Raw genomic sequence first — 12,138 nt, 5'->3', positions numbered from 1 at the left:
GCGTGTTCATTATTCACTTTATAAACTAGCTATACCAACAAATTTCAAAACTTTTCTATCACTGTCATATAAAAAAACATACGGTTAACAATTCTCAAAACACTATATATTTTTATTTTTTCCACATCCAGATATTTTCCAGATCATCATGAAGTTTGGTTTATTTCTTCTCCTGGTGATAATCTGTGCATTTACTTACACTGCTTATGCAGATTTACAAAGTGAATTAAAGAAAGAATGCATCAAACCTGATTTTACCATCTAGACAAACATTGCCATAACATTGCTTGGGAAAAATCTAAGCATGCCTATTGGTCGTAGGCACGTTCGAGCACAAGTGCTCCCCTTTGAAACCATCAGGGTCGAAGTTTGTGACAAATATCCTAGAAGTGGTTACCCCATCAAGTTAAAGGCCTGGAAAGAGACTATGGAAAACCTAAGAGATGACTTACATACGATTGATAATCAATGGATCCGCAGAAGCGGCCGAACCGCCATTCCGCAATACGCCAGAGCCAACACTGAAAACAAAAAAAAATGGTCACTGCGAGTTTAAAAGCTATAGTAGAATCGAAAGGTCCGTGTGAAAAAAGTTTGGATAAAAAAATTGGAACTTTGCTTAAGTATGTGAATAGTGCCACTGCTAATATACGTCCTGGCTAATGCTACGGTAAGTCGTCGTATTGGCGCGAGGGTTGATCCATTACTGAAAAATAATAACGGAACTGTCACAGAATTAAAATTGACACAGCATTCGAAAAAATTGAAAGATGATTGGCATATTGATTATCGAAGGATTGGATCAATCTTGACTTCCGATAAAGAATAGCTTTAGGACATTGTTAAAAGCGTGATTTCCACTAAAAATAGTGAAAATATATCCATGGGATGAATACTAAAAATAAAAGCCTCATTTTTCAAAATTACTGAGATAAATTTTGTAGTGGATTATAGAGCAGGTTATACTAAATATCGAAAAAAGTCTAAATAGTTCCTAAAAATCCAACAGGTCCATCATATGTAAGCCAGAAAGTAACAATTCTTTATACTTGATCTCTTCGTGATACTCAGATGTAGAAATATATATGTAAAAAGTCAAGTATTCGGCTAAATATTTCCATAACCCCTTTAGATCTGAGCCAATAAATCTCTTATTACTTATTCTCATTTAGTAATAGAGTATAAGTTTTTGGTGCTAGCCCCGCTTTAGAAAGCAATATATTATTAATATTAAATAAATGCAACAATATTTCCAGTTTTTAAATAATATAGAATTTAACCCTTCGCTTTTATTGATGTAGACGAAATTTTATCTTTATAAAACACAAGGTCAGCAAATGAATATTTCTCCTTCAAACTGATACTCTTAGATTAAGTATTCATCTTTTCCAAGCTTTATTAAGAACAAGATGCGCGGGAATTAAATTTAATTCTCGCGAATGTTTTTATAACGTGTAAACTTGCGAAATTGGGGAAAAAAATTCTCGCAAAAAAAAAAAAATTTTTGGCCGGAAAAAAATCCCGCGATAATTAATTTTCTTGAGCATTAAAAGTGCGCAACTGTGATATATCAACAATAGTTACTTGACATTTAAAATCTTTTTGTGATTCTACTTATAAAAAATTTGGATGAACCTGATAAAGGGATCGTGTACTGGTGCATTTGCATCAGGAAAACTTTGACAAATAATTTAAGTTGTATCTCTAAAACGGTGGTTCGTATCTCACCATGATATTTCAACAAAATGGAAGCGTGTTCAAGGCTGATAGCACCACGCTGGACCTCTTTTATTTTACTTTTTTGTTTATAATTTGTATACACATTGCACCACAGTTTTTACCTGACCCTCCAAAGCAAATAACTTTTAATAAGTCGCCCCTGGTTCTACTTTTGGCACTACTGTAACTGTTGAAAAGAGTGCAGCCCTCTATGCAAGTTATGATGCTGTCTATTGTGTAAAAGGGAAGATATTGGTTTTTGATAGCGGTTAAGGAGGATCATGGGTTTAGAATTTAACCATGTTACAGGAGGCTGACAATAACTTTTTTGCAAAACGGTTTTTCAAGTTTTAAACTGTTTCTTTGAGAACAAACTATAAAATAAGATATGGCCTTAAAAGTCCAAATCCTTCGAATATGTTAAGTAATTTGTAAATACCAAGAGATACTGAAATAAATATGTAACTTTTTAAAAATAAGAAAATAAGACAAAAACTAAAAATAACTTAAAAACACATCGTGGCTTCAAATTTAAAAAAATAAAAATATTTAAAGGATTCCTTCATTTAAATGTTTTTCCTATAAAAAACGTGCACGTTTTGAATTTTTGCTAAGAAAATTACACAAGACCGTTTAAGACCGTTTTCATATTTTTATGAAACACATTAAATAACCTGGGCCAATTTGTCAAATTTAGATGCCATTATTTTCACGCAATAAGTTCCTAGATTTCTGTACTGATTATTTTACAAAATTAAAATTTCACTAAAACTTTATTGATAAAAAATTGCGCGAGTTTCGCGATTATTTAAACTAGTCGCAAAAAATTTTGATTTGGAACATTCCGAATTCATATATCGCAAACATGTTTTTTTTTTGAAATTACAGATAGTTTGCAGAGGTCACAGAGCTGTTAAATAGTTTTTGAATTGTTTCTAATTTCACGTTTAAATTGCAAAAGATTTTCGCGCTAAAATAAAAAAAAACCGCAAAAAAAAACCGCAAAAAAACTGCAAAATTTCCGTAGAATCCTGCATGTTTAAAGGCAAGTGGCCATACGAAAGATAAGAACCAGTGACATTCTAATTCTCAGTAATCTAAGCTGTGGAAGTATTTTTTTTATTTATATAGGATAATATACTATCATTGATAACATGATCAGATACGAAATGGATATTAATATAAGTTTTCGCCCTCAAAAACTAGCAATTAAGGTGCAAAGCTAACTTTTTAAAATAATTTTATCACATTTTGCGGATGTATTGGTTGCCGGAAGAACCACCATTTCTACCAATCACGTTTGTTTACATCAGAAAAAATATCTATTGGCATGCGCTGAATATTGTTTTGGTAGAAAGAGATAATCAAAGCAAAAATGGTTATGCATGAGTAGAGCTTAAACGTGTATGGTTTTTTTTAAACACAACAACGCCTGCACTAATACTACCACTGAGAAATATATTCGCTCATTTAGATTCGTGGTCACGTCAGGGGCGGATCTAGGGTTAGGCAGCCTAGGCAATTGCCTAAGCGTAATTTTGTGACCTACTAGAGAAAAAAAATTCTATAGATAGAATAATCTATAAAAAAACTAAATTATTTTTATATATTTATTTTTGGCATCCGCCGATTTCGACTTCATGACGATGCGTCATTTTATCGATTTTTTATATTTTATTCAAATAAGCAAACCCGGGGCGATCTTAGGCAAAGTGTCGATTCGCCTAAAACGTCCGCGGGTTTTAAAGTTTCGAATGAATGAAAATCACAGATGGAAGAAAAAACGCCTAAAACGTCCGCGGGTTTTCAAGTTCCAATGAATGAAATTCTGGAATGTGAAGAAAAAACGCCTAAAACGTCCGTGGGTTTTAAGTTAAAACGCTTAAAACGTCCGTGGGTTTTAAGTTAAAACGCCTAAAACGTCCGTGGGTTTTAAGTTAAAACGCCTAAAACGTCCGTGGGTTAAAAAGTTTAAACGTCTAAAACGACCACGGGTATGGTTACATGGACAAGTGGATGTGTCTTTTTCAACATGGTTTACCTGGGTCAGCAGGGGCGGATCTAGGGTTAGGCAGCCTAGGCAATTGCCTAAGCCTAGTTTTGTGAACTAGAAAAAAAATTCTCTATAGATAGAATAATCTATAAAAAAAACTAAATTATTTTTATCAATTTATTTTTGGCATCCGCCGATTTCGACTAAGACGATGCGCGGCGTGCGTGTTTTATTTTACTCAAATAAGCAAACCCGGGGCGATCTTAGGCAAAATGTCTATTCGCCTAAAACGTCCGCGGGTTTTAAAGTTCCGAATGAATGAAAATCACAGATGGAAGAAAAAACGCCTAAAACGTCCGCGGGTTTCCAAGTTCCAATGAATGAAATTCTGGAATGTGAAGAAAAAACGCCTAAAACGTCCGTGGGTTTTAAAGTTTAAACGCCTAAAACGACCACGGGTACGGTTACATGGAGTGGATGTTTCTTTTTCAACATGGTTTACCTGGATCAGGTCCAATTGCAGGGAGCACTTCAAATGTCTAGAATATTAAAGCAATTGTATGCCACCTAAGTTAAATAAAGAAGTTTTGAATTTGGAAACCTTTTCAGATATTGAAAGGATTGGAAATGCTGGAGAGAAGTATTTTGGCCACGTGTGCCGTGTTGTTGTCTCAAACCAAACCTTTATCTTCCTCTGCAAGAGACAATAAATTCAGTAATACTTGAAATATTTTAGTTTTAGCTGCTCCTGAATTTTAGGCACTTTTGTGTCAAGAACTATTCTTAAAAGTGGTAAACCACCAGATGTTCTTACAAAACGTGTAATTTAAATCTTTTTCTTATCAAAACAAAAGGTTTTAACTTGGCCTTGATCAAATGCATTGTTTAAAAACATAAAAGCCCAATGCCAAACGAGATAGCTAACGGAGGCAATTTATGTAAACACTGTCTTGGCGGTCGAAAGATGTTTTGATGTGTATGTTAAATTCGGTATAGAGTATTACTAGCTACCTGTATGTGTATTAGTTGGAATTTTGTTAGTTTTTTTTCTTTAACGTCTTAAGGGTCACTGGCTTCGTGTAGGCTTCGTGTAGCCGTTTATGCAACTGTGTATCTTTGTTTCTGTTTGGGAGAGAATACATTCTTGTAAGATAAATAAGAGACAGCTCTTTCATGAACGCAAAAGTCCAAGCTAAATGTTAATAGATCTGCAGATCCCCTTTCCCTCCCCTAAACATCAAATCAGAAAAGGTAATCTTTGAATGTTGTCAGTCCTTGAAACCATAAGCACTCATCCATGTGTCCCTGCTAAGCAGGTAGACACTAAAAGTTATTAATTCTTTCTGTTCTCTAAGAAATCGATGTATACAGTATGAGATATAATTAAACGTCAAAGGATTCTACCTCGTCCCACCGCCAAATTTATACGCTTAGCATATACTTTTTTATTGTGATTGTCCCTAAGAACTTTGACTTTGTGGGAACTTTTAAACAGTGCATTTTATATGCAACATCCCACTGCTCATTTTAAAACTTTTAAGAACACGAGAAGATCTCTTTGACTTTCCCATGTTACTTTTAATTGTAATAATATTGCTAAAAACAAAAGAATGAAGCAATACCTAATCTAAGAATAGTCCAAGTTTGTTTTATAATATTTCTTATTCTCATCTTGCTGAGCAATACATTGATATAATTTTGTTTTAGGATAAGATATTTTGATGTCACCCTGGTACCTAAGATGAATATTCTTCTGACAATGAAAATCACCATCAATTAAAAGAACACAGATTTGTTAATCCTTATAATATTGGAAAACTGTAAACAATGGATATATATCTGGTATAATCCACAAAGTTGTGTTTCATAAGAGGAACTAAGAAGGTGAAAAAAATCAATCAAAATAACTTGTATTTTGATGTCACCCTGGTACCTATGATGAATATTCAAGTAAATAACACAGAAGATTTGTTCTGAATCCTTATAATATTGGAAAACTGTAAACAATGGATATATATCTGGTATAATCCACAAAGTTGGTGAAAAAAATCAATCAAAATAACTTGTGAATATTCAAGTAAATCATAGAAATGATTTTCACGTAAAACATATACAGATCGAAACAAGAATTGCATGTTAAAAAACGTTCTGTTACAGACTGTAAACTAACAAAATGTCATGTCAACTTATGGATATGAGTAGGATTTGTATATATGTTGCTTTTTATATGAGAATCTTCATAATTGGCTTATAGTTACTAAAACTTTCTTAAAGATTTTACAGTATTAAAATATTTTTTAAACATAGTTGACAGGGACATGTAAGGGTAAATAATATGAGACATCTTAAATGTTTTGATGTTATTTTTCTAATTTCTAACTCTTTTCTGGCTTAATAAACTGCCTTTCTCTTGTGGGAATTTCATAGCATTAAAATTAATGCTTAATAGAAATTGGTGCAAAACTACACCAGTAACCCTAATGCTAAACTGTATTAACTTCATGAAGAGGTGATTACTATATACTTTTTGTACACGTTTATTATATGTTGCGATCTTACACTGTAAGTCTAACTGGAAATCTTTCATTCTTTTATATGCTGGTTTTCTTTGTGCATTTGCAGGTTGTTACCACAGACTATAATTTTCCAAACAATATTTCTACGTTGCACTACTGTTGACTATCTATTCCTAAAATTGTCTTGTAATGTAATTTTTTGTTGTATTGTTAGTTATTAGACTTATTGCATGTTTTGAAATGAAGCAAATCCCCAACTTATTACTTGTACTCGTATTATGTGCGCAAAACGAAAAAAGATGCTAAGATACTTAATACCAATATGTGATTCAAAGAAATTATGGAAACGCTAACCCTGTTTCAAATCGAATTTGCTAACCAGACGCATTTTCCATCCGCATGTTTTAACAAGGATAAAGTGGTAAAACTACGGGGGTTACTGTTATTTGTTTGGCTATAAAGAAACTTTCGTTTCTAATCTAGAAGGATTCTTAATAACTAAAAACCTTACTTTTGGGAAAATTTTAGTTCCTTTTACAGCAAAAACACAAAACGGCCGATTTACCTCGTACAACACCACAACCCTTGACATTACTTTGCCAAAAAATCTATGAAATTTTGCCTAACCAGAAAAAAATCCTAGATCCGCCCCTGGTCAGGTCCAATTGCAGGGAGCACTTCAAATGTCTAGAATATCAAAGCAATTGTATGCTACCTAAGTTAAATGAAGAAGTTTTGAATTTGGAAACCCTTTCAGATATTAAAAGGATTGGAAATGCTGGAGGGAAATATTTTAGCCACGTGTGCCATATTGTTGTCTCAAACCAAACCTTCATCTGCCTCTGCAAGAGACAATAAATTCATTGCTTTAAAGTAAGTAATAATTGAAATATTTTAGTTTTAGCTGCTCCTGAATTTTAGGCACTTTTGGGTCAAGAACTATTCTTAAAAGTGGTAAACCACCAAATGTTCTTACAAAACGTGTGATTTAAATCTTTTTCTTATCAAAACAAAAGGTTTTAACTTGACCTCGATCAAATGTATTGTTTGTTTATAAAAGCCCAATGCTTAACGAGATAACTGAGTCAATTTATGTAAACACTGTCTTGGCGGTCAAAAGATGTTTTGGTGTGTATGTTAAATTTGGTATAGAGTGTATTACTAGCTACCTACCTGTATGTGTATTAGTTTGAATTCTGTTAGTTTTTTTGTTTAAGTCTTAAGGTCACAGGCTTCGTGTAGGCTTCATGTAGACGTTTATGCAACTGCCTATCTTTGTTTCTGTTTGGGAGAGAAAACATTCTTGTAAGATAACTAAGAGACAGCTCTTTCATGAACGCAAAAGTCCAAGCTAAATGTTAATAGATCTGCAGATCATCTTTCCTTCCCCTAAACATCAAAATCAGAAAAGGTAATATTTAAATGTTGTCAGTCCTTGAAATCATAAGCACTTGGCCATGTGTCCCTGTTAAGCAGGTACACATTACAAGTTCAAAAAACTTTCTGTTCTCTAAGAAATCGATGTATACAGTATGAGATATTATTAAATGTCAAAGGATTCTACCTCGTCCCACCGCCAAATTTATACGTTTAGCATATACTTTTTTATTGTGATTGTCCCTAAGAACTTTGACTTTGTGGGAACTTTTAAACAGTGCATTTTATATACAACATCCCACTGCTCATTTCAAAACATTTAAGAACATGAAAAGATCTTTTTAACTTTCCCATGTTACTTTTAATTGTAATAAAATTGCTAAAAACAAATCAGATTCACTTAAAATGCAAAGATGAAGTTTAGATGTGGGGAAAAGGTAGGCACATGCTTTTGAACTGTTTTTTACGTATTCATCTTACACACAGGTAACTATAGTTACTAGCCTTATAGATTGTCAGTCAGGCTTTATCATCGATGTTACAACAGGTTGTAAAGTAACTGATAAAGGATATACTCCTGCTGCGTGTTCTTTCAGCACACTAAATTATTTCTGTAGACCGGATTAATGCACAAATATATAGTTTTCAATACACTACAGTCACTTTACACTTTTTTTTTCTTTTCGTTTTAGTATTTATTTCGTGATAACAAGTAATACATACTTGTGCTAAAGTAATGATATTTTTATTAAATCAATTAGAAAAAGTCTTTGATTGACCCATTTAAAATGTTGAATAGATCCTAAACATTTATGAACTTATAAGCGAATAATTTTGAAGCCAACTCTCTATGTTGAATTAACTTGTTTATTACTCAGTATATTCTATGTTTCTCTGTGTTACGTGAAATTGAAATTGAAGCATACACTCCCAGGAAATTGCGTGAATGAAATTTGCTGGACAGAGATTAACGAACATCTGAGATATCCGTAAGGACAACTTAATACGAAAAGATTTGTGACTGCCACAGTGAATATCTTCATTTTCCTTTGATGTCGCCAAAAAAGTTATGTCTAATTTGTTAATCTTTCCTACGTTACGGTGCGACGTCAATGCATTTGGACTGACGTCAATGCGTTTATAAGATTGGTGAAGCCACTGCAGTTATAACTTCGATCGTAGGTCGTAACGTTGGTCATGTTGTACCGCGTGGGTAATTTTCCCAAACCTGAGTGCCCAAATCCGTTTCGAAATGGACGGGTTGATGACACCATCAAAAACCTTTAAACCACAATACTTATTTACCTGTTTGTCTAAAGCACACGATCTTATACATTTTCTTGATCAGCGTTTCAGGATCTACATGATAGACGCAACAGTTAAAAAAATTTGAAAATTATTTTTTTTGTACATTTAAGCATTTTTGCTGACGTTATCGAAGTTGAAGTGACAGTTTTGCTAAGTTTCAGTTTTCCTAAGTGGATTTTTCCACCAGCCTTATTGACTAGACATTCGGAAACCTGCATGCCAAATGATTCGATTTGGAAATCCGTGCGACTAAGCAAGTGTTTGAGTATTCCCCTCCTGCGTACGGTATTTTAAGATATCTCAATGAGCGCCCAGTGCTTGATTAACCACCCACCCTTAAGACAGCAAGACTAAATAGACACCTAGAACTTAATAGAACCGTTAAGGTATCTCTTTGCGCGTTTTTATAGTCGAACACGAAATAGCAAATAGGAAATGGAATATGTAAAGGACAGACCAAGATGTGGATGTATCCACAGGATACTCTTATGATGCACTTTGTTTATACATATGTTACAAAGTTTCTTATTTGAACAAAGGGGTTTAGAATTAAACCCGTCATTATAATCGCCCTCAAATTAATAACAATAAACGCCCGTCCAGGTAATTTCATTACTTCGTGCGCAAATAGGTGAGCAAGAATTCACGAAATACACATGCAGGGAACATGTACGTCAGACGATTTACTACAGACTAACAATTAGTATGTATGGTACCTATTCGTACACAAACAAACAAACAAACAAACAAACAAACAAACAAACAAACAAACAAACAAACAAACAAACAAACAAACAAACAAACAAACAAACAAACAAACAAACAAACAAACAAACAAACAAACAAACAAACAAACAAACAAACAAACAAACAAACAAACAAACAAACAAACAAACAAACAAACAAACAAACAAACAAACGAACAAATAAGGGATTACACTTGGGGCAAATCTAACCGTAATTTACATATAAGTGTTGCCTTCAAAGTCTGGCTTACACAATTATGTTAAAGTCTGGCTTACACTGGTGAGAGATATTCGGATCAAAACTGTTTGTTATATACTAAGCATATATATATGTGCATGTTTGACATATTTTATATAAAGTTTCATCGTTTCTTAAAAACGGATTACATTCTTCCTGCAAATTTTATAATTGGGGAAACACCATTACCTATCGAAATCGGTTTTTTATTACCAATAGCAATGGCATCAAATAAATTTTAACGAGTTTGGTTGGAGAGAATATTTTTTTATATTATCAGAAACTTCAGAATTTACTCCATGAGAATGTTTTAAAAATTATTTTTTCAAAAAAAATCGCGGCTAAATAGAGTATCCTTTACATTACACAAAAGAAGATAATACATTGTTTTTGTTTCTTCAAATATTTTAATACGGCATATACTTTACGAAGTTCGCTAATTAAACTTTAACAGATTGATGTTTTTATAATCTTAGTGTAAACTAACCGTTAACATTCACCTCAATCTTTCATTATCAGAGGTAAGAATGGATCCACTATTCCGCATAAAATCGTTATGCCACGTTTCTTTTAAGTGCTTTGAATGCGGCGTCAACTTACTTTCGATAACGTTTCCGGTAGTAACTTCTGTCATTAATAATGGATCCACCCTCTCGCCAATACGACGACTTACCGTAGCATAACCAGGACGTATATTAGCAGTGGCACTATTCATGTATTTTAGCAAATTTCCAATTTTTTCGGCTAAACTCTTTTCACACGGACCTTGCGACTCTATTACAGCTTTTAAACTAGCAGTGACCATTTTTTTGTTTCCAGTGTTGGCTCTTGCGTATTGCGGAACGGCGTTTCGGGCGCTTCTGCGGAACCATTTTGTATCAATCGTATGTAAGTCATCTCTTAAGTTTTCCATAGTCTCTTTCCAGGCCTTTAACTTGATAGGACATCCATTTTTAGGGTATTTGTCACAAACTTCTTTTCTAATAGTTTCAAAGGGAAGTACTTGTACTCGGATATGCGTACGACCTATAGGCATGTTTAACTTTTTACCAAGCAATGTTATAGCTGTTTTAGTCTGTATGGTAAAATCTGGTTTGATGCATTCTTGTTTTATTTCACTTTGTAAATCCGCATAACCAGTGTAAATAAATGCACAGATTATCACCAGGAGAAAGACTAAACTATACTTCATGTTGATCTAAAAAAAAGATTAATAATATGAGAATATATAGCTGGATTGAATAAGCATAACTATCGACTATATCAATATTTTATGGCTAGTTTTAAGAATGTAAATTTATTTATGTTATGCTGGCGAAGTGTGAAGATTTCCAGACCTGCTTAGGCTTTTCAAACTTTTGTTGATAACTCCTATTTTTTTATTTGTTAGAAGACCCTTCCCTATTTACTCAGCCTTTTCTGACCTAAACTTTAAAATTGCCCTTCGAAAGAAAATACGCATCTGCCGAAAAAGTGCAACTGAACAATTACAGACGTTTGTTAACTTGGTTATCTTCACGCTGACCAAACATTTAACAGAATTTTTACAAGAATGTACAATTGTATGCAATATATTATACGCTGCGATTACATATGTACAATATATTGTACAAGAATAATTACTCTTGAAAATATTAACAAAAAAAGATAATAAAAAACCACTACGAAAAGAGTTACCTTTTTTCAATTGATCTAAAACCTCTTTGGTGCAGTAAGGTGAGAATTATAAAATAAAATGTTTTTCATGCAGATGTATTGAGATTAGTTGCTAGGTAATGCTTCAATGATTGTTTACGAACTTATGTACAAACATCTTTTCGCAGTATATATAGTTTTTTGTTGTTAAAAGTGAAAACCAACTTTGTAAACTCACTTCTCTCAAGAACAAGAGCTCTTAACCAATCACGTATCGTATTTGCATATGGAAACCAATAATATTTTCGCATGCATGAATTCCAAACAACACATCTAGCAAAAGTAATTTTCTATTTTGAATTTTATTCTGCAAATAATGCACTTGCATGTGGGAATGATAAAATTGTTCACGTACTGTGAAATGAGCTATTCTGTTTCATTTTCTTATTTTAAAAAAAAACTGATGGACCATTGGTTCGCTAACTATAATTTCGATTGGAAATAAACAAGCAAGCATTAATTATCAACCATTGGAGAACTTTTAATGATAAATTTCAACCCTTTCTAAGATAACGGCATTTCCTGAAAAAAAAATATATTGGTGAT

The 12,138-nt window shown here is 33.1% G+C and overlaps 1 protein-coding gene across 1 annotated transcript; it reads right to left on the bottom strand.

The window, feature by feature from the left end:
• Nucleotides 1–10,393: 10,393 nt before the first annotated feature.
• LOC130625778 (uncharacterized) lies at nt 10,394–11,740 on the bottom strand. Its single transcript, XM_057440883.1, has 2 exons — nt 11,575–11,740; nt 10,394–11,095 (listed from the first exon to the last, which is right to left on the bottom strand). Exon 2 carries the CDS (start codon nt 11,087–11,089, stop codon nt 10,394–10,396), a length of 696 nt encoding a protein of 231 aa, XP_057296866.1. The 5' UTR covers nt 11,090–11,095; nt 11,575–11,740.
• Between the last annotated feature and the right edge of the window lie 398 nt (nt 11,741–12,138).

This window comes from Hydractinia symbiolongicarpus, chromosome 14 (assembly GCF_029227915.1).
Source record: "Hydractinia symbiolongicarpus strain clone_291-10 chromosome 14, HSymV2.1, whole genome shotgun sequence".
NCBI lineage: Eukaryota > Metazoa > Cnidaria > Hydrozoa > Anthoathecata > Hydractiniidae > Hydractinia > Hydractinia symbiolongicarpus.
This window is presented reverse-complemented; position numbering and strand designations above follow the sequence as displayed.